Genomic DNA, 21,328 nt, shown 5'->3' on the forward strand with positions numbered 1-21,328 from the left:
TGAATGAAAAATTCTCATTTCTTTTAATAAATAACTGTAAATAACATCGCCCTTTTGTGAGTCACTTTGACCAAAAAAAAAAAAAAAAGAGAGAGAGAGGAAAAAAAACCCTAACAGTGTTCATCTTGTGCTTTAGATGATTACAAATACTGGTGAGAGAAGCAGTGAGGTGTTCCTTTATTCCATTTGGTATACCAAACTAATCTATGGAGGAACCTTAATTTTTGTGTTGGAAGGAATTGAGATATGCATATGCTCATGGTGTTTTAATTTGTGTTACTTATTTTAAAAATTTTCTTATTTTGGAAGCATGTTATAAACATACCTAGAAGGTGCTTCTCCATTTGTACTTTTCCATTGGAGTGCAACTTCTAATGGCATGGAAGAGAGCACTCTGTAATATATCCATTTAAGTTTTAAATGATTTTCCTAGGCTCTGAGGAAAATTGATACTCCATAGTAGGTGCCACAGTTATCCTGTGACTGTGCATAGTGCTTGGTACAACACTGACTCAGTTTTTATGAGCTACAAGAATTGCTGAAATGAGGGACCTGTCTTTGTGGAACTGGAGATCTTTTTTGTCACGGAGGTGCTTAATGTTCAAGTAGATACGTTTACCATAGTAATGGATAGTGATCTTAAAAAAGACACACAGTGCTCATGAACCCCTATTTATTTTCCTTATTGTTACATGGGATATTAACTTGTCACTGTTTAGCTGGCTCTTGGCCTTTCCTCTCTAAGAGAGAATGCATCCACGGGTACCTGGCTGGCTCAGTCAATGGAGTGTTGCATCTTTGATCTCAGACTTGTGGGTTTGAACTCCACATTGTGTGTTGAGATTGCTTAAAAATCTTTTTTTTTTTTTAAAAAGAGAGAATGCATTTTGTTTCACATTCTTTAGTTTCAGGATTTGACAGTTGCTACAAATCACAGGAACGACTAAGGCTCCTGTGAAACTGTTCCTCATACACCAGGTTTGTTGGTGCTTCATTCAGCATAAATTTGGAGTTATGACATTCTTGAAGGTTTCATAAACTGCAAAGTGGACCTGGAACTTTCTGCAGCTATTAAGAGCTTCCCAGAAATAATAGACTATTCAGTCTCACTATAGGCTCTTGGTTTCTCAAGAAATTTAAATAGTGATCTCTCTCCACACCAAAACCATTTCATTCTGAGACATTTGTTTACTGTCATGCCTCAGTCTACATAGTTTTTCCTGGAATGCACATTGTCTTTTTTTTTTTTTTTCCTTTTTACTATGTCTCTGGAATTAACCTTTATACTCATATTTACTTGAGAATTTCATTTTAGAATTTGAGCTTCTTTCTAAATTCTTAGGCTCTATCTACACTTGTTGAGGTCATTTTCAGCCTGGGTCTTTTCTGAGTGGTTGAGCTCACATCCCTGATGTCTGCATATTAATGGATCTAGTTCACTCTTTCCATACATGCTGACAATAAACATCTTTTTTTTTCTTAAAGTTTATTTTTTTTTTTTAGTAATCTCTACACCCATTTTGGGGCTTGAACTCACTACCCCAAGATCAAGAGTCACACGTTTTTCCAACTGAGCTAGCCAGACGCCCCTAAATAATAAGCTTCTAAGGATTTTTACATTCAGTTTGGGCAAGAGGAAAAACCAACTTCATAAGCCCCATCTTTCTGTTTTTTTTTAAAGATTTTATTTTTTTTATTGAGCAAGGAGCCTGACATGAGGCTAAATCCTTGGACCCCGGGATCACGACCTGAGCCGAAGGCAGATGTTTAACTGACTGAACCACTCAGGCGCTCAAGCCCCACCTTTCTAGAACAGACTTATTTTTCTCCTGGATCCTTAGGACTGCATATTCTATATAATGTCCTTCCATACCCTTAGTTCAGATTATTACAGTGAATTCTTAAAAAATTTTTAAATAATTTAGTGCAGTATAGCACCACACACATAATAAAAGATGATGACATGAGTGTTAGGTGTTGAGGGTTTGTGGTTACATGCTTTAAAAGCATGAAGTGGCTCAAACAAGTGCTATTTCTTATGACTACCAAACTAATAAACTAGCTGCAACTATCCTTACCTGATCCTAGGAAATCTCTGGTGCCTTGAATATTTTTTAGGACAATACCAAAAATTTACTTTGTTTAGGCCTCTCAAAACCATGTTTTGCAAATCCAGTCTGGACTAAACATACAGGCTCATGTGGGTATTATTTAATGTTTAGGGTGCTGATGTTTTTGTTACTTTACCTATGGTGAATAATTTTAGATATTAAAGAAAATGTAAATACATGATTACAACCCAGGTGGGTATTCAAAATAACCATTGAAAAGAGAGCAGCATTATTTTTTCTTTTTTTAAGATTTATTTATTTATTTTAGAGAGAGAGTGTGCATGGTGGGGAGAGGCAGAGTTTTTTTTAAGATTTTATTTATATGAGAGAGCATGAGCCGGGTGGAGAGGGAGAGGGACAACCAGACCTCCCTGCTAAGTGCAGAGCCTGACCTGGGGCTCAATCCAAGGACCCTGAAATCATGATCTGAGCCAAAGTCAGGCGCCTAACTGACCAAGCCACCCAGGCAGAGAGACTCCATGCTGATTGTAGAGCCCAACTCGGGGCCTGATCTCACAACCCTGATATCATGACCTGAGCCAAAACCAAGAGTTGCATATTTTATACCAGTGATTGGTGTGACATACCATTTTTCATATTCTTCGGTCAGTTGGTTGGTGAACATGTTGTTGAACATTTCATTCAGCAAATGTTTTATTAAATGCCAGGCATAATTTTTAATTCTATTACCATTATTTCTTTGGAGAAGAAACTGTACAACGTATTTTGTAAGAAAGGCTTATGATTTCTTGGGTAACAAATTTTTGTTCTTTTTTTGTATTAACTAATTTAATATTGATGTCATTTAAGGTCTCGTTCAACTCTTGGACACTCCAGATCTCATTGGAGCCAAGGTTCAAATTCTCATACAAGTCGGCCACAGGAGCCACGGAACCGTAGTAGGATTTCTACTGTTATACAACCCTTGAGGCAAAGTGCAGCAGAAGTTGTGGACCTTACTGTTGATGAAGATGGTAAGTTGGATGAGTAACAGTATAGAATTATGAAGAGAATTAATAAAATCAAATATCTTTGAAACTCCTATAATGAAAGTCCTAACTGCTTCCTGGTAACATTGTTAAACTACAGGAAAATTGTCAGATATCCCAGTCTTCTTTTTCTTTCTTTTTTTAAAGATTATTTATTTATTTGACAGAGAGAGACAGTGAGAGAGGGAACACAAGAGGGAGAGTGGGAGAGGGAGAAGCAGGCTTCCTGCTGAGCAGAGACAGCGGGGCTCTATCTGTCCCAGGACTCTGGGATCATAACCTGAGCCAAAGGCAGATGCTTAATGACTGAACCACCCAGGTGCCCCCCCAAGTCTTATTTTTTAATTGATATAACAGCCTCAGTTTGTAACTTGTGCTTAAAATTCTTTCTCTTGTTTCATTGCTCGGTAGTTATTTTCTTAGGGAAAAAAATACTTTTTTTTTTTTTTTTCTTAAAGATCTTATTTATTATTTGAGAGAGAGAGGAGAGAGAGAACATGAGTAGGGATGGGGCAGAGGGAGGGGGAGAAGCAGACTCTCCACTGAGCAGGGAGCCCAGTGCGGGGCTCGATCCCAGGACCCTGGGATCATGACCTGAGCTGAAGGCAGACATTAAACCTACTGAGCCACCCAGGTGCCCGAAAAAAAAAGAATACTTTTACAAGTGGTAGTTTGCTCTACCCTCAGACTTACCTATTACTTTCATTTATAATATTATTGTCATACTTTAACTTTGCTATGAAAAATAGAAATGACACTTTTTCAATGCAACAGAAAAGCAGTATAACTTGAATTTATATAATAAATATTGGTTATTCGCAGTGTCGAAATTGGGGGCACCTGGGTGGCTCAGTTGGTTAAGTGACTGACTCTTGATCCCAGCTCAGGGCTCAATCTCATGGTCGTGAGTTCAAGCCCCATGTTGGGCTCCACACTAGGCATGGAGCCTACTTAAAAAAAAAAGAAATGTGGAAGTTACTTTTAAAAGTATGTTATCTTCGGGTGCCTGGGTGGCTCAGTTGGTTAAGCGACTGCCTTCGGCTCAGGTCATGATCCTGGAGTCCCAGGATCGAGTCCCGCATCGGGCTCCCTGCTCAGTGGGGAGTCTGCTTCTCCCTCTGACCTTCTTCCCTCTCATGCTTTCTCTCTACCATTCTCTCTCTCTCAATAAATAAATAAAATCTTTAAAAAAAAAAGTATGTTATCTTGTAATATTACTGGTACCTTTTGTGCTGCTCAGTTTAGTGTTTTCTTTCAGCTTATAACTATGTCCACGCAACTAAGAAAATAAAGCTAGAGTTGGAAAATAGGGATTAAGGAAAGTGGTAGCATGTATGAGTATGTGAATACATATGTGAATTTCCCCACATATTGAGAATTACCTTCAGGTATTAGTTACATCTTAGAAGGAAATGGTCAGTCATAATTTCCTTAAAGGAAGATGATGAGCCATATTTGAATTTGTTAACTATAAATTGGGGAAAGGATACATAAGGTAGAGTTACAGGCCTTCTGCAGTCAGCTCTTACATGGATTGTTTGCAGCTTGGATGATCATAACTTTCAGAGTATCACTACTTTGGAATTAGGATGTTCATGAAGAGATAATTTATTCCCACTGTCTCCATTTCATTCAACCGTATCTCAGTTTTTATCTGTAAAACAGTGATTTTTATATTAGGGATGGATTAGAGATTTCTCAGAGTTAATTTATTTAGGATTACTACTTTGGAAACTGTATTTTCCCCTGGGACATCTGTCAGCCAGTAAGTAGGAGAAGGTGACAGAGTAGTCTTTTAACCCACTGGAATTAGTTCAACCAGAATATTTTTAGTGAGTTGTAAATATCCCAGGGATCTGTAGATGCCCTATCTCTCTGCTAGTTTCTCTCGGTGGAAAACATCTATCTTATTAAAAATAAGTCCAAAATACTAAGTATGTCAGTTAGACCAGTAGTTCTTAAGTGGTGACCATTTTGTGCCCCAGAAGAGAGTTGGCAATATCTATAGACATTTTTGGTTCTTAGAGTTGTGGGGCGGTACTACTAATATTTAATGGGTAGAGGCCCAGGATGCTGCTATAAACATCCTACGATGCACAGGACAGCCATGCCCCTACCCTGATTCCCATCCCTAGCCAAGAATCACCCAACCCAAAATATCAGTACTGCTAAGGTTGAGAAACTGAGATATAGCATTTGCAAATAAACAGAGGTTCTTCCTTCCGCTTTTTATGTTTAAGCAAATATATTTGTTTAAGCGTCCAAAGTACATTGTCCCATGGAGATCAACAGGGACTATTTGTGTTTCAGCTTAGAGCACTGCATTGTATACAATAGTTTGTCCTTTCATTCTGTATCACATTAAGAGAGTCCCTTTTCTGATCCAATTGTTGTGACTATTCTTTGGACAGACTTAATCTTTTTAAACAACTATTTTATAATTAGAGTCTAAAGTGAACTTGTACATAAGTCGAGGTCTGCCTGAAATTTCTTTTACTTTCTACAAATTTTATTAGAATACACTGATGAATATTTATATTTGCAAAAATTTTTTTGAAAACATACAAAACCTGTAAAAAAGATTAAAACAGGTTTAAAAGTCATAGCTAATATTTAAGTGGTTACTGTATATAAATCATTATACAGAGTGCTTTGAATGTGTGACCTCAGTTCATCCTAACAATAGTTGTGTGAAGAAAATTCTGTATTTCCCAATTCTACAGATGAGGAAATGGAGAGTGGTTAAGTAAGTTATCCATGACTGTAGTGTCAGTGGTGAAATCAGAATTGCTTATCCAAGCAGTCTGACTCTAGAATCCATTCTGTACCAGGGAAAGTGTAATTTCTAATATTGTTCTGACAGCCTGTGACAGTGTGTATGACAATAATATAAAGAGACTTATACTTTTCCTTTTCTCATTGTTTTCTTTGTGATCAGAAAATTTACATAGTTGTTACCCAAAAAACTGTGATAATCACCTGAATTACTGGAATATACATATGTGTTGGATTTTTTTAAATGCAGTAATCATAGGGCGCCTGGGTGGCTCAGTCATTAAGCGTCTGCTTTCTGCTCAGGTCATGGTCCCAGGGTCCTGGGATGGAGTCCCACGTCAGGCTCCCTGCTCGGCGGGAAGCCTGCTTCTCCCTCTCCCACTCCCACTGCTTGTGTTCCTGCTCTCACTATCTCTGTCTCTGTCAAATAAATAAAATCTTAAAAAAAAAAATGCAGTAATCCTATTTTAGTTACATGTCATTTTAATGTTGCAGCTAGCTTTATGAAAGTTTTTAAATTATATATTGTGCTTATTAGAGAGTTATTTTCCAAGTTTGTTTAAATAATTATAAAAATGTTACCTTGAATTAAAATATAACCTATCTCCTAATATATTTTGAAATGCTAAATAAACATTTTGTATTTTGTAGAACCTACTGTAGTACCAACCACTTCTGCAAGAATGGAATCACAAACCACAAGCACTTCCATTAACAATTCAAATCCATCTACCTCTGAGCAGGCCTCTGATACTGCTTCAGCTGTCACTGGTAGCCAACCCTCCACAGTGTCAGAGACTTCAGCTACTCTTACAAGCAATAGTATGACTGGTACTTCTATAGGAGGTATGTAATAAAATGGGGGAGGACTCTTTCATTACTCTTGTTAGAAAAAGTATTGATTTTAAGATTTTAGCTATATTAGCAAGAGCATATTCTTAGAATAAACTGTATGTGAGCAAAGTAGTCTCTTCAGAATTAGACTATGATTTCATATTTGAGTTTGTGTGCTATATATTACCAAAGTATCATAGCTCAACTGAAAGAGATCAGCGAGAATTAAATGGCTGACTAAAAGCATAATAACAAAAGAAAAAATAGGTAAATTAAACTTCATCAAAATTTAAAACTTTTGTACATCAAAAGACATTATCAAGAAAGTGAAAAGACAGCCTACAGAATGGGAGAAAAATACTTGAAAATCATATATCTGATAAGGGTCTAGTATCCAGGCTATATAAAGAGCTTACATAGCTCAACAATAAAAAGACAGATACCCCAGTTTAAAAATGGGCAAAGAATTTGCATAGGTATTTTTTCAAAGAAGATACTCAGTTGATCAAGAAGGACATGAAAACAGCATCATTAGTTATTAGAGAAATGTAAATCAGAATCACAGTGAAGCACTACTTTATCCTTACCAGGATGTCTATTATTCAAACAAAACAAAACAAAACCAAAGAACAGGAAATCAGAAAATAACCAGTGTTGACAAGAATGTAGAGGAATTGGAACCCTAATGAACATCTGGTGGGAATATAAAATATAAAATGCTGCAGCTGCTATGGAGAACATTTTGGCGGGTCCTCAAAAAGTTAAACCATAGTTACCCTATGACCTACAGTCTCACTCCTAGGTGTGTCCCCAAAAGAATTGAAAATGAGGATGGGAATTTTTTAAAAAGTTTGATGATGTCCATTTTCTCAATTTTTTTGTTTGTTTTTTTTTTTGCTGTCATATCTAAGAAGCCATTTCCTAACCCAGGATCACAAAGATATGTTTTAAAACCTCCTATGTTTTAAGTGTTTCAGCTCTTACCTGAGATTATTTATTTATTTATTTTAAAGATTTTATTTATTTATTTGACAGAGAGAGATACAGTGAGAGCGGGAACACAAGCAGGGGGAGTGGGAGAGGGAGAAGCAGGCTTCCTGCGGAGCAGGGAGCCCAGTGCGGGGCTCGATCCCAGGACCCCGGGATCATGACATGAGCCAAAGGCAGACGCTTAATGACTGAGCCACCCAGGCGCCCCCATTTTTTACTTTTAATAGTATCTTATTTAATTCTTAAAATATCACTATAGCTTCTATTGAGCAGATTAGGAAGTCTTCTTGTGGCTGGATTTAGGCCTCACCTTTGTGGAAAATTGAGAGTAGAATCCAAAGTCCAAGGAGGTTTCCCAAAGATGTCTTTTAAATACCGTATTCTTTGAAAATAAAATGTAGGGAGAAATGAAATGGGCTGGGGCGCCTGGGTGGCTCAGTCATTAAGCGCCTGCCTTCTGCTCAGGTCATGATTCCAGAGTCCTGGGATCGAGCCCCACATCAGGCTCCCTGCTCAGCGGGAAGCCTGCTTCTCCCTCTCCCACTCCCCCTGCTTGTGTTCCCTCCATCGCTGTGTCTCTCTCTGTAAAAAAAAGAAATGAAATGGGCTAATTTTTATTTCATTTTTTGAGTGTACACTCTTTCCTGAGTACCCTATTGTCTTATATGTTATTTTATGTATTATTATTTAATTCTTAAACATTTCCTTGTTACTAATATTACTCTTCCCATTTCAGAAATGAAGAAATCTGGAAGTTAAATACTTTCAAAGCCAATAATAATCTTTGAGGCAAAGATTTGAACTCTTCTTATTTACTTTTTTCTCCTGGTAGCTTTATATACTCTCATCTTGTCTAGATTTTATGTGACACGTACAAAGCTTTTATTTACTTATTTTTTTAAGATTCTTGGTCCCTCAGAATTCACATTTAGTATCTGGGGTAGTGACTTCACTGTCTGAATGGTTTTCTCATAATACTACTTTACCTATATTGACGACTACCTTTGGGATAGACTTGCTTGTGTTGTGTTTCTCTAGACTTAGGAGAACCTTGTTCCAGGCCAGATTGTTCCTCTGTATAAACCTAATAGAAGCACATACAGGTACTCATATGACATTAGGGGCACTCAGTTCTCCTGACTTCATTTCCTGCTAAGACTCTGTAGAACATCAGTCTCCTATTTTCTTCACATCCTGTCCTTACTTTATACCTTCTTGCATATTTCCAACCTTGAATCACTCAAGCCATCAAGCATCACTCCTATCCAGGTTTTTAGATGGGGCTGGTCAAAATTATAGAACCAAGCAGATTGGTGCCTCATGAATTTATGGTATCTAATCTTGGGCTTTTGGTAATAAGTTGCCATAGTGTGATGTATCTCATTTAATTCTCTTTCTTTCCCCTTAGTGGCTATTCCAAAATTCTCTCATTCTCCTCAAGACTTTGATTCCTCCAGGGAAAAGTAAATAAAAAGTAAATGAAGGTTCTTAAGCATTCATTAACTTCCAACGCTTCCATGAAAACTTTTATACTTATCCTTCTCTCCTGACTCCTGGTCTTTTAACTCCTTTCTGTTCTTTCCAGTCCCTTTATTGGTGCTCTACCTGTTGTCCTTCTTGTGTTCTTGACCTTGCTTTAACAGTTACCTTCTCAGCATCTTTGCTTGTTCCATTCCCTTAGTGTGCATGTGTACATTTGTGTTAAGTCTTGTACACTGAAGTGGATCTTCTGTACCTTAAACTCCTTCCTTTAACTTGCTTCTGACTCCTGTCAAAGCGAACGTGTTGAAAAGTCTGGCAGTAATCTTCTTGTCATCTGTGTTTTCTCCAAGGACTCTATTCTTATCCTTTCTCACTGGCCCATCTCATAACTGCGTGTGTTTTCAGCTACCACCAGTATGCCAGTGACCTTCCATTTGTGTTTTCAGAGCCCTCTCTTTGTTTTAAATTTTCATATCCAGCTGCCTGTTGGAAATCTCTGGAACATTCTGCGGTCACCTCCAACTCAACATGCCCCAGGCAGCTCATCATCTCTCTTTCTATGTGCTCCTTGCTTTATCCATGCATAATATCTTATATATTCATTTATTTAAATATTGATTGCACACTATAAATCAGGCACTGTTCTAGGCAGTGGGAAGAAAACATAAATTTTCTTCCCTAACAGAACTAACGTTCTAGTGGATAATAATAGCTAACATCTGTTGAGCTCATAATATTGGTGTATGATTTACCTACATTAACTGATTTTTGTAATAACTTACAAGGCAGATTCTATTACTTTTCTTATTTTATAGGTGAAGTAACTTGCCCATGGTTATATGATAATGGAATAAGTATTCAGACCTAGGAAGCCTGGCTTGGAGCCTATACTCTCTCCTCCTTTATGCCTGTACTCTTCCTTTATTTCTCATTCTTGACACTGTTGTCTTTGTGCTGCACAGTTCTTTGTATGGGGGGCTACCCTGTGCATGGTAGAATATTTAGCAGCATTTTTGGCCTCTATCTACTAAATATCAGTAGTACCACTTCCTCTCGAGTTGTGACAACCAAAAGTATCTCCAGGTGTTGCCAGATATTCCCTGGGGCACAACATTGCCCTATACTACATTAGAACCCAGTGCTTCTGTTCTCATGCTGGTTGATTTATATCTCAAATTTTGTCCATACTTGATGACAATGATCTCCTTGACAGAACTAAAGATCAAGTTTTTCTCTTCTTAGCACTTAGCTCCATGCATGCCTCTTTTCCCTTGTGAGGTTAATTTATATTTAGCAACAGCTTATTGAACCACCTACATTATGCAGGCCTGTTTCTAGTTGCCAGAGATAAAACAAGAGAGGCAGACAACATCATAAGTTATTTTAAAGGTCAGGACTTTTGGGGTGCCTGGGTGGCTTAGTCGGTTAAGCATCCAACTCTTGATATCAGCTCAGGTCTTGATCTCAGGGTCATGAGTTCAAGTTCCCTATTGGGCTCCAGGCTGGGCATGGAGCCTACTTTAAGGGGGGGGAAAAAAAAAAAAGCCGGGACTTTCGTTTTCACCATTGTATTTTCCAGTGCCTTTTGTAGATCCTTTACCATTACCATTATTATGTGTAAGACTTGCCAAATGAATGGATAGATGCGTGAATACATCTCAATAATCCTGCTAGAATTACAATGAAAGTACTTTAACCAGCTTTATGTCACTGGGCAATGGAATTAATTTCTCTGGTGCAGGTTTGTTATTGTCTCATTTTTAGTGGACACTCTGTGGGCTAATTCTAATTAAAAGGAAGTGTTTTATTTGCTCGGGTAGGTATTTGTATTTCACTTCTAATTTATGGCAGTTTTCCTTGGTCATTAACTCTGGAACAAGAGGAGATTCAGTTGCCTTTACTTTGGGTTGCTAGCCTGTTTAAGGAACAAAGAGGTTCTGCACTCTAGGCAAATAGATTATTGATTTAATTGGAAGCCAAAACTGTACCCTAAGAAGTAGAACTATAAGATCAGTCTTTTTGAGGCCACACTGTTAGTGATAGGACCTTTTAAATATTTGTTCAGCTGTTCATATAGTAATGCTTCCTCTTCTCTCACTCTGATTTTTGTATTAGGAATATTTGAAGACAAAGAGGGCAAATTCTTTCTCAACAAATAAGTATGATATCTGTCACTTCATTCACAGCCTTATTAGTCCACAGATCTTTTGCTCTGCTTACACACTCCTACATTTTATTTTATTTTTGTCATTTTTTATTTTTTTAAGATTTTTATTTGAGACAGAGTGAAAGAGCGAGCGCATAAGCAGGGGGGTGGGTGGCAGGGAAAGGCAAACGGAGAAGGAGAAGCAGACTCCCCGCTAAGCAGGGAGCCTGATGTGGGACTTGATCTCGCAAGACCTGAGCGCTAGGCAGACACTTAACCAACTGAGCCACCCAGGAGCCCCCCGTCCTACATTTCAGAGTTACACATAATCCTCAAATAGCTGGATTTGTATAATTAAAGCATCTGAATTGGAAGGAACTATGAACGTCATTTAGTCTACCCACTGAATGGATTTAGTGTTCCAGAGGTTTTTGATCATTTTTTATGAAGTAACATAATAAATGATACTCATTTGTGCAACACTTTGTTATGGGAGCTGAGGTAAAACCCTGAAAATGTTGCCAGAAGTAAAGCTACTATAATAGTTATTGCTACAAATATTACAGCATATGGAAAATAATTAATGTTTGATTCAGCATAGCAAAGATAGGCTGTTGATCATAGTCTCTTCCTGATAAGCTACTTGTAACTTTGTCCAGGTTATTTAAGAAAATTAGAATGCAAATGAATGAAAGTGACATAATTATAGAACTGACTTTGGATCTGCTATAATTTATGTTTTAAAGGTAAACACGTTGGGGTCCCTGGGTGGCTCAGTCTGTTAGGTGTCCAACTCTTGATTTCAGCTGAGGTCATGATCTCAGGGTTGTGGTTAGGCTCCACGCTCAGTGAGGAGTCTCCTGGAGATTCTCTCTCTCTCCCTCTCTCCCTCCCTCTGCGCACCCCCTCCTCAAATAAATAAATCTTAAGAGAGGGAGCTTAAAAAAAATAAAAGTAAATACCTTGTCAACTTTTTTGTTGTTGTTGTTACAAGTTACTTATAATATTTAACCTCTCAACTGGTGCTAACAAGGTACTATTAATTCCAGGAGGCAATTAGAAATTAGTAAAAATTAGTAATTTTTTTCCATCCAAGTTCACAGATTCCTGAATTCTAGTTCCAAGGTTAAGAACCTTTACAAAAGAGTACAAGAAATTAGCCCAAATAGGACAGACTAGGAGCTTGGGGAAAAAACAACGTAAAGAGATTTAGAATGGAGATACAGCCTAACAGGGTTTAGATCACAGACCTTGCCCAGAAGAGAATCAGGAAAGGCAGGATAGAACATGTATTGGAGGGCAGACACAGGGAAATTACAGGGAGGTTTGCTGCAATCAGATACAACAACCAGAACCTGAAGCACCCCACCCAGATTCATTTATGTGAGCCTGTAAATTCCTTTAATATTTCAGCCAGTTTGAGTTGGATTTTTGTATTATTTGTGAATAACTAGAATATTCATAATCAGTCCATTGGCCCAGAAGAGATTGGTTAGGTTCTGTGACCCAAATAGAATCAGGGTATCCCTGGTCTTGGTTACTCCAGAAATAGGGCCAGAATAGTGGTACTGGAGTTGCTCGCTCCAACTGACTGGGCCATTTAAACATCATGGTAGGGGTGCCTGGCTGGCCCAGTTGGAGGTGAGTTCAAGCCCCACGTTGGGTGTAGATATTACTTAAATAAATAAAACTTAAAAAAATTTACAAAAAGACACCATCGTAGTAAATATGAGCCTCCTGAGGAATTTAGGCTTTCAGGAAAATCCCAGTGAAGATAACTGCCCAAAATTATGTGACATGCATGTTAAGAATATGGTGCTATCACATTCTTATTTACAGAGATTTGAATTTACTAAACAATTCTTTATTTACTTATTTATACACAGTCCCTATTTTTTACACAGTGATATTTGATCATTTGATTGTTCTGTGCATTTTTGTTTGTTTCAAGATGACTCAAGGAGAACTTCATCTAGTGCTGTAACAGAAACTGGCCCTCCTGCAATGCCAAGATTACCTTCCTGCTGTCCGCAGCACTCACCATGTGGAGGGTCATCACAGAATCACCATGCATTAGGACATCCACACACAAGTTGCTTTCAGCAGCATGGCCACCATTTTCAGCATCATCACCACCACCATCATACTCCCCACCCGCCTGTCCCAGTTTCTCCCTCCTTTAGTGATCCTTCTTGCCCTGTGGAAAGACCTCCACAAGTACAAGCACCGTGTGGAGCCAACAGTAGTTCTGGTACCAGCTATCATGACCAGGTATGTGGAATGAGGTTTTCTTTTTTCTTTTTCTTAGTTTTTAAAAATTGTGCTTGTAGGGCGCCTGGGTGGCTCAGTCGTTAAGCGTCTGCTTTTGGCTCAGGTCATGATCCCAGAGTCCTGGGATCGAGTCCCGCATCGGGCTCCCTGCTCATCAGGAAGCCTGCTTCTCCCTCTCCCAATCCCCCTGCTTGTGTTCCCTCTCTTCGCTCTGTCTCTCTCTGTCAAATAAATAAAATCTTAAAAAAAAAATTGTGCTTGGTTCAGGAAGAAAAAGAAAAAGAACCCTAATGCTGAATTTTATATACTAAATAAATCATTCTTGTTGCCCTTGCAAAAGTGGCCCAGTTTAGTGGTCTGTGATTTTTTTTTTTTATTCTCTAGGATTTTCTGATAGTCTAAGTTAATTACAACTAACTCAGAAGGCCTGGGATGTAGAAAATTAGAAGTGATACTGTTTTTTTAATTCTGAAATGGTTTTTGGTGTTTTTAGTTAAATACAGGTGAATCTGATCTTTGGAATTTTATTTCACAGTGTTGAAATTGCACTGTCAACCTGATTGATGAGAAATTGGGAAATTTTCTTAGTCTTTTACCCTCTACCTTTTTCTCTGGAGCTGCCTGTATCTCCACTCATCTAAAAACAAACTGCCTTCTCAGATACAAACCAGTGACATAGTTTCTCAGGAGCAGATGAGGTTTTTAGTTCATTGGGAATTGAAGTATCAGTAACAAAATTATAATTAAGTAATTTAGTTGATATTATTGATGAATGCTTGAAATGTCAAATAATAATAAAGTATTGGTGATCATGTGGAATAAATGAAAGTCATGTATTACATGCTATTTTAACTTTTGCTGTATCATCTCTAAAATTGTGACATAACCTCGGTAGGTACATACTTTGAAAAACAAAACATAATTTCAAGGTAAAACTATAACTGACATACTAGAAAATAGTCAAAAAGAAAATTCAGAGCAACTGCTTTTCTGTATCCCCTGACATTTCCTAAAGTACTGGCTTCATCTTTTTAAATTTTGATGGTTATCTCTTCTGGATCTGACAGGTAAAAATTATTAAGAAAGAGGGATGTTCCCTTAAAACCAAACAAAAGACAAGCTGCTGTTCTCAAGAGTAAATTTGAAAGAGTTTAATAGGAAATATGATCAAATAGATGTTAGACTGTTTTGGTTGTCCTAACAGTTGTAAGTATTAACATCTACTGATAATCTAAACCTGTTCTGCCTCTTGGGTATGAGGAAGCATCAAGAAAAAACTTTTTAGTGGACTGAATGTAAGGCCCTGCTTAGAAGCAAAATTTTTTTTCACTAAAAATATGAGCTGAAAGAGAGGGTTTAGAAGTACATAGGAAAATGGTGAAGAAGTGGATTTGCTGACTTCTCCCACATTCTTGAATAAGAGCTACGAAAATGTGGGGTTTTTGTTTACAGAATATTGTTGTTGAACTAATAAAATAATAGTTTGAAAGATCAAGTGTGTATGCAACATTTTCTTTTAACCTGAGTGAGTTAATTATAGGTAGAATCTCTTCTAATTTTGTTCACTGTAAAACAAATGTAATCTTTTCACTTATTGCTAAGTAGATGTATTTGGTTTTTTTTTTTTAAGATTTTATTTATTTGAGAGAGAGCACATGAGAGGGGGGAGGGGTCAGAGGGAGAAGCAGACTCCCTGCTGAGCAGGGAGCCCGACGCTGGACTTGATCCTGGGACTCCAGGATCATGACCTGAGCCGAAGGCAGTCGCTTAACCAACTGAGCCACCCAGGCGCCCTAAGTAGGTATATTTGGACTGCACACAAAACTTGAGGAAAATCAACAGGATCAGGCAGTCAGTGGTGATAATGGGTATGAAGGAGAACAGAGTGAAGCTTTAACAATATGAACAGTTTGAGACTCATATAGCATTGGAGGACTCTGAAATCAGCCACATGCTCATGAGATAATGTCAGTCTCCAGTTGAGACCTGTGTGGGCACAGCAGGAAGTTGAGGAGTAGGAGAAGCAAACTGATCTGAGGATTTGTGATTGTGTAGATGTGTTATGATTAGTGTCAGATTGTGGGTGGGCAGAAAACGGTTGGGGAGGATTCGGCCTGATAACAGAGAAGGTGCAGTAGTCACTTGATACTCTGTAGCCCTTACTATACTCCTTTGGATGTAGCTTTCTCTTTTGAGAGAATAGTTCAGTTAGCATTATGCATTACTTAGGATCTTTGTAAAGTAATACTTATAAATGGAAAGGTTATGAGGCAGAGCTAGCTCATGCTTCATTTTGAATAATCAGTCACACACCCTTTGCATTTATTTATTTTTTTAATACTGTCTTTTTAAGAATTTATTTATTTGACAGTGAGAGATATAGTGAGATACAGCAAGGGGCTGGGAGAGGGAGAAGCAGGCTTCCCGCTGAGCAGGGAGCCCGATTCGGGGCTTGATCCCAGGATGCTGGGATCATGTGACCCATGCTGAAGGCAGACACTTAAAGACTGAGCCACCCAGGCACCCCAGTACTTGCCATTTCTGTACTGATCTTGCTTACCCTCTCTTTTTCTTTTAGAGTAAGAATTGAGTGAACTGTTGGAATTATGAAGAGGCTTCTCTTTCTTGGTTTTTCTCCCTTCTCTTTTTATTCTTTACTTTTAACTTTAGCCCCAGTTTCTTCTAGGAGGACACGCACCCTACTTTACTCACTCTCTGGGAGTGTTCTTAATCACTGACTGGAGAAAAAGATAGGAAATTTGCTCAACTTCATAGTATGTTGATAATCCAGTCCATTTGCCAAGTCTTAGCCTAAATAGGAAAATAGGAAGGAGATACAAATTCACAGTCTTACAATATTGTTCTTAAACCTTATTACTCAAATTGAGTGACATACATTGTATTTGTCAACTCAAAGAGGCCAGACATTTGCTTAATGGATTGTAGATACATGATCTAGAAGAAGAAAGAAGTTCTTTTTCATCTTCCCACAGCTTCCATGCCATCATCCTCCTTTCCTTTTAGCATTCAGAATTCCTTTTGTTTCTGTTACCCCTCGAACCTGGAGTCCATTGGAAGTATGGAGACCACAGTGGTTCCTGCAGGGACTGCTGGGTGACCTGGGCCTCTAATAATGCATTTCCCTAGCTTCTTCATCTTCAGCTCCTCAGCTTTTAGTATGGAACAATTCTTGCATATAAATTCATATATAGCATCAAATTATTTTTTTAATTCTTATTTTCTTTAATCACATGTTTAAAATTACAGCTATACTGAACACTAAGCAAAGACTTGTATTTAAATCACTTAAGAATACAAAGAAGCAGTTCTGTTTTTGTAATCTGCTCTGGAATAGTTTGTGATGGAGTGAAATGTTTCACTTAGAACTTTTCAAAATGCTTATGGGGAATAAACTTAATTACTGACGAGTAGACATGGAATCTAGATTCTTTGGTTTATTTTCCAACTGAGTAAATGGACCTTCCCTAAAATCATATTTCTAATTTTTTTGTAAATGCAAAGGTTAGGAGGCAAAGCTAGCTCATGCTTCATCTTGAATAATGATACACTGTTTGCTATCTTGGATAATGTCTGTATTGTTAGAGTTTCAGTTGAATGCTTGCTGAATACAGTTTAGAAACAGGACAGGAAGTTTTTACCTAGAATCCTAATCTTTTCAGTGGTTTGACTGTGTGTTTTCCAAAGGAGTCCTAAATTAATAAAATTTGGGGGTAAAGAAGAATATGGAACTCTGATTTGGAAGTTTCTTTCTCCCTAAGATCTAGATAATGAAAGAGAAATAGACCTTGAAATAATATATAAATTAACTTTTGTTCATCTTGTAGCATGATTTTATGCTTGATTTTTAAAAACTGATTATAGATTTTAAATATATAATCACTACAATTCTTATAATCCAAGATACACATAGTATTTTTTTGGTGCTGAATAGGTCTTCATACTAAAAATTTCACTATTTTTTAAATTTTAATTTAGAGATTATATTTTTCTAGATTGCAATTGGAGTACTTTTCTTTTTTTTTTTTTAAGATTTTATTTATTTATTTGAGAGAGAGAGAATGAGAGATAGAGAGCACGAGAAGGAAGAGGGTCAGAGGGAGAAGCAGACTCCCTGCTGAGCAGGGAGCCCGATGCGGGACTCGATCCCGGGACTCCAGGATCATGACCTGAGCCGAAGGCAGTCGCTTAACCAACTGAGCCACCCAGGCGCCCGGAGTACTTTTCTAATATAACATGAAACGGTGTTTTGACCAAACTTTAGAAAGATTTATAGTTCCTCTTTATACAGCAGGCATTGCCAGTAGACCTGAGCAACAATGGTATCAGAAGTCATGGAAGTGGTGGTTTTCACGGAGCATCTGCATTTGACCCCTGCTGCCCTGTTTCTTCTTCCCGAGCTGCAATCTTTGGCCATCAGGCTGCTGCTGCCGCCCCGAGTCAGCCATTATCAATAGATGGTTTTGGATCAAGCATGGTTGCGCAGCCCCAGCCCCAGCCCCCTCCACAAGCCTCACTGTCATCATGTCGACATTATATGCCACCTCCTTGTAAGTATAAATTTAACAGGCAGAGAACTTAGAGGCATTGTACATTCCTCCATGAAATAACCTTTCAATAATCCTGATTCATAAATTTTTAGTATTTCCTTGGCCTAAGAGTGGGGTATATTTTTTCCATTTTGTCCTCTCCTCACCCCACATTCCCAAAACAATCTTCTAAGGTAGAAAAGACAGATGTTGTTTAAAAAGGTCAGGGAAATAAAAAGTATTATATTTTGTCTCTTTTATATTTTAATATATGAACTTGAACTACATTGAATGGCACCTTAGATTCCTATAAAAGAAAACCCTAAGGGATTGAGATTTATCCTTTAGGAGTAACAGACAGTTTGAAAGTTTAGTAGTCATTGTTAGGCACAAGAAAGTAAATTTTGACCAAGGATTCTGAAGGTCAGCTGAAGCATACGAGAGAAAGGCATGAGGTATGCGCAGAAAGCTTGGCTGATTGCGAAAAGGTTTATCTCTTCATTTTGATGCAGGCAATTAAAGTCAGACATGGTTTTTCTAAAGAAATTGAAATCTGTGAGATCTGTGAGTATCATAAGAAGTGAGAAGTGCTCTTAGGCTGTGTAATACATATTTACTACTTTGTTACATTATAGGCTAATAATCAAATGAGAAACTTAATTAATACTGTGATGTTTTCATCACTGAAAATTCATACCAGGAGTACACTAGGAGGTTGGCAAGGACATTTGCTTTTTTTCTGATTGCATGCAAGGGATAATTTTCAGTTATATAATATCTCATTAGATTTCTTTCCATCCCTAGAATTTAAAAAATCTGGGTCTTGCAGATATAGCTGGAGTCAACCCAGAATGTGTACAGTGAAACCTTGGGATAATATCATTTACCTTTTCAATAATACAACTTAAGATATAAAGTATAAGTTAGAAAACAGGTTTTGGAACAGTTTTTGCAAAGCATTGACCAATGGGCAAATTCTGCTGTACAGGCTGTTTTGTGATAGCTATTGATAGTGATCTTTAATTGATTGTCTTTTATTAGGAACTCAAAATGTGTGGTTTTTTGCCTCCCCCCCATAATATATTGAAGCAGTTTATAAGTGAGTGCATTTCTTTTTAAATGCCTTAATAAAGAAGTGTTTTATGATTTAAACTTGTTTTACTTTTATTATTAAAGTAACTTGTGTACATTGTAAAAAAGTTCAAACTGTAGAATGACATAAGATGAGAAGTTAAAAGCCCTTCCCTCACATCCCACTGATCTTAATACCTTGAAGGTAGTAACTGTAGCTTATAAAACCTTCCAGAAGTTTTCTTTGTACACACAAAAGTATATATATGTCTCTCCTTTTAAAACAGTGGATCATAACAAGCATATTATTTGCCTCTTTGAGTTTTTTCTTTTTTAAAAAAATGTTAACAGTATATCTTAGATTTTTTCCATATTAGCCATAAAAATCTAGGTTGCTGTTCTCAGTATCCTCATAATATTCCACTGTATATTAAATCAGTTCTCTGTTGATGGTTATATTGTAGTTTCTTAGTCTGCTCTTGAGTAAGTTGTTAGAGTGAGATTGCTGGGTCAACGTGACATGTTGAACTTTTAGGAACCAATATCAAGAACTTTTTTTTTCTTTCTTTTTTTTTTTTTTACTGGCAAGAACATATAAAATAGAGAAGGAAGGGAGATGGTCTGTGGGAATGCAGAATGTCACCTTTCTACAGTGGTTAGCAATCTATTTTGTTTAGACTATACAGTGAATTATAACAATGGCTGAACTTTTCACCACACACACAAAAAATCATAACTGTGTGAGGTAATGGATGTGTTAATGAACCTGATTGTAGTAATCATTTCACAAAGTATATGTATTTCAAATCATCTTGTACACTTCAAATATATATAATTGTATTTGTTAATTATACCTCAATAAAGCTGAAAAAATGCTGAAGAGTTAAACTTAAATAAATTGATTCATTCTGAAACAAAACTTAAAAATTTTATAGTATTTGTCAATATTATTTCTTGTATAATGATTATAGTAATGAAAACTTTGAATTGAAACTGGAAAAAATACTCTTGAATTTGAGGAAGGATAGTTAACAATGGTAAAACATAATGACTTCTTTTTTTATGACCAAGTACTGAGTTTTCTTGGAGTAAAGCCTTGATTTGAAAACGTGACATTTAGAAAATCACTTAAAAATTTTGTCTCAGAGTTTATATTGAGCTTAATGAAAGCTTCTTTAAATACATGCTAGCAAGGTGTCCTTTGAAAATTTGGCTGAATGAGTTCATGGTTACCTAACTTTCACCCCTGCTGAATAAGAAGTGATTAAAATTGAAGGAAACTCTTCTGTCATGAAAGTAGAGAATGGCCATACCTCAATATCAGATTCCAAGAAGGTCTTACAAATACAGTGAAATTGGGACTGAAATCCAAGGAGGAGACAAACATATTTTTAAACCTCAAACAGATGCATGTCTCTTAGAGTAAGGGAGATATGTATTCCTCAGAGGGATTTTTCAACAGCCACTTTGAAACATAAAGAATGAAGAAATGGGGGAAGCCATTTTTATTAAGGCTGGTTTCCATTTCAGGTTCTTGGCAAATATGTCCCTTCATCATCTTAAATGTAGCACAGGAAAAAAAGGCGTGGGGCAGGAAGAGAGAAGAGCAGCATGAAAGGAATATCTTTGCAGTCTTGCCCAGAAGAACTCATGAGTTCCTTTCTTCTCTATAGTGCTCTGTAACCAGTAATCATGAAGGAAAGCAAGATTTATGTATTTATAAAAGTATAACTTCTACATTTGACTTCACAAAAGCAGAAAACTTGCATATGGTAAAATAAAATTAATAAAAGACAATTTGGAAAAGTGTTTATACCTTATGACAAACCTTCCATGTATACAAAGAATACTTACAGACCAATGAGAAAAAAGGTGAACAATAGCCTAAGAATATGAATAGGTAATTCTGGGAAGAAGTATGAGTGGTTAATAAATACAAGATTTTTCTTAGATTGGCATTTAATAAGTTTAGTAATTAGGGGTAATCAGGCACTCCTGTATACTGTTCACGGAAACATTAATTATGGTAACCTTTTGGGAAGGGTATTTTGTCACCTGGTATCTGAGTTTAAGTGATTTTCTCCGACTAAGAATTCCTTATAGAATTTATGT

The 21,328-nt window shown here is 37.1% G+C and overlaps 1 protein-coding gene, 1 long non-coding RNA gene and 1 pseudogene across 11 annotated transcripts in view; 2 read left to right on the forward strand and 1 right to left on the reverse strand.

Annotated features, from left to right (window-relative positions):
- Positions 1 to 21,328, forward strand: part of LOC112832848 (ATP synthase peripheral stalk subunit d, mitochondrial pseudogene) — a 407,341-nt pseudogene that overhangs the window by 254,540 nt on the left and 131,473 nt on the right.
- The window catches only part of RNF111 (ring finger protein 111), a 121,891-nt gene that overhangs the window by 88,404 nt on the left and 12,159 nt on the right, over positions 1 to 21,328 (forward strand). For 7 of the 10 annotated variants that reach the window (XM_073877088.1, XM_025883577.2, XM_025883578.2 and 4 more), the window contains exons 4-7: positions 2,922 to 3,085; positions 6,527 to 6,721; positions 13,279 to 13,598; positions 17,908 to 18,166. In XM_073877088.1, coding sequence (XP_073733189.1) covers positions 2,922 to 3,085; positions 6,527 to 6,721; positions 13,279 to 13,598; positions 17,908 to 18,166 — 938 coding nt within the window. The remainder of the gene's footprint in view (positions 1 to 2,921; positions 3,086 to 6,526; positions 6,722 to 13,278; positions 13,599 to 17,907; positions 18,167 to 21,328) is intronic. The other 3 variants (XM_025883570.2, XM_025883574.2, XM_025883576.2) reach the window with 1 other exon arrangement.
- The window catches only part of LOC112832800 (uncharacterized), a 28,600-nt gene continuing 22,617 nt past the window's right edge, over positions 15,346 to 21,328 (reverse strand). Inside the window, exon 5 of the long non-coding RNA XR_012373637.1 lies at positions 15,346 to 16,409. This is a non-coding gene — a long non-coding RNA (uncharacterized lncRNA). The remainder of the gene's footprint in view (positions 16,410 to 21,328) is intronic.

This window comes from Callorhinus ursinus, unplaced genomic scaffold (assembly GCF_003265705.2).
Source record: "Callorhinus ursinus isolate GAN/ISIS: 27379988/994484 unplaced genomic scaffold, GSC_fseal_2.0 scaffold25, whole genome shotgun sequence".
NCBI classification, from domain to species: Eukaryota; Metazoa; Chordata; class Mammalia; order Carnivora; family Otariidae; genus Callorhinus; species Callorhinus ursinus.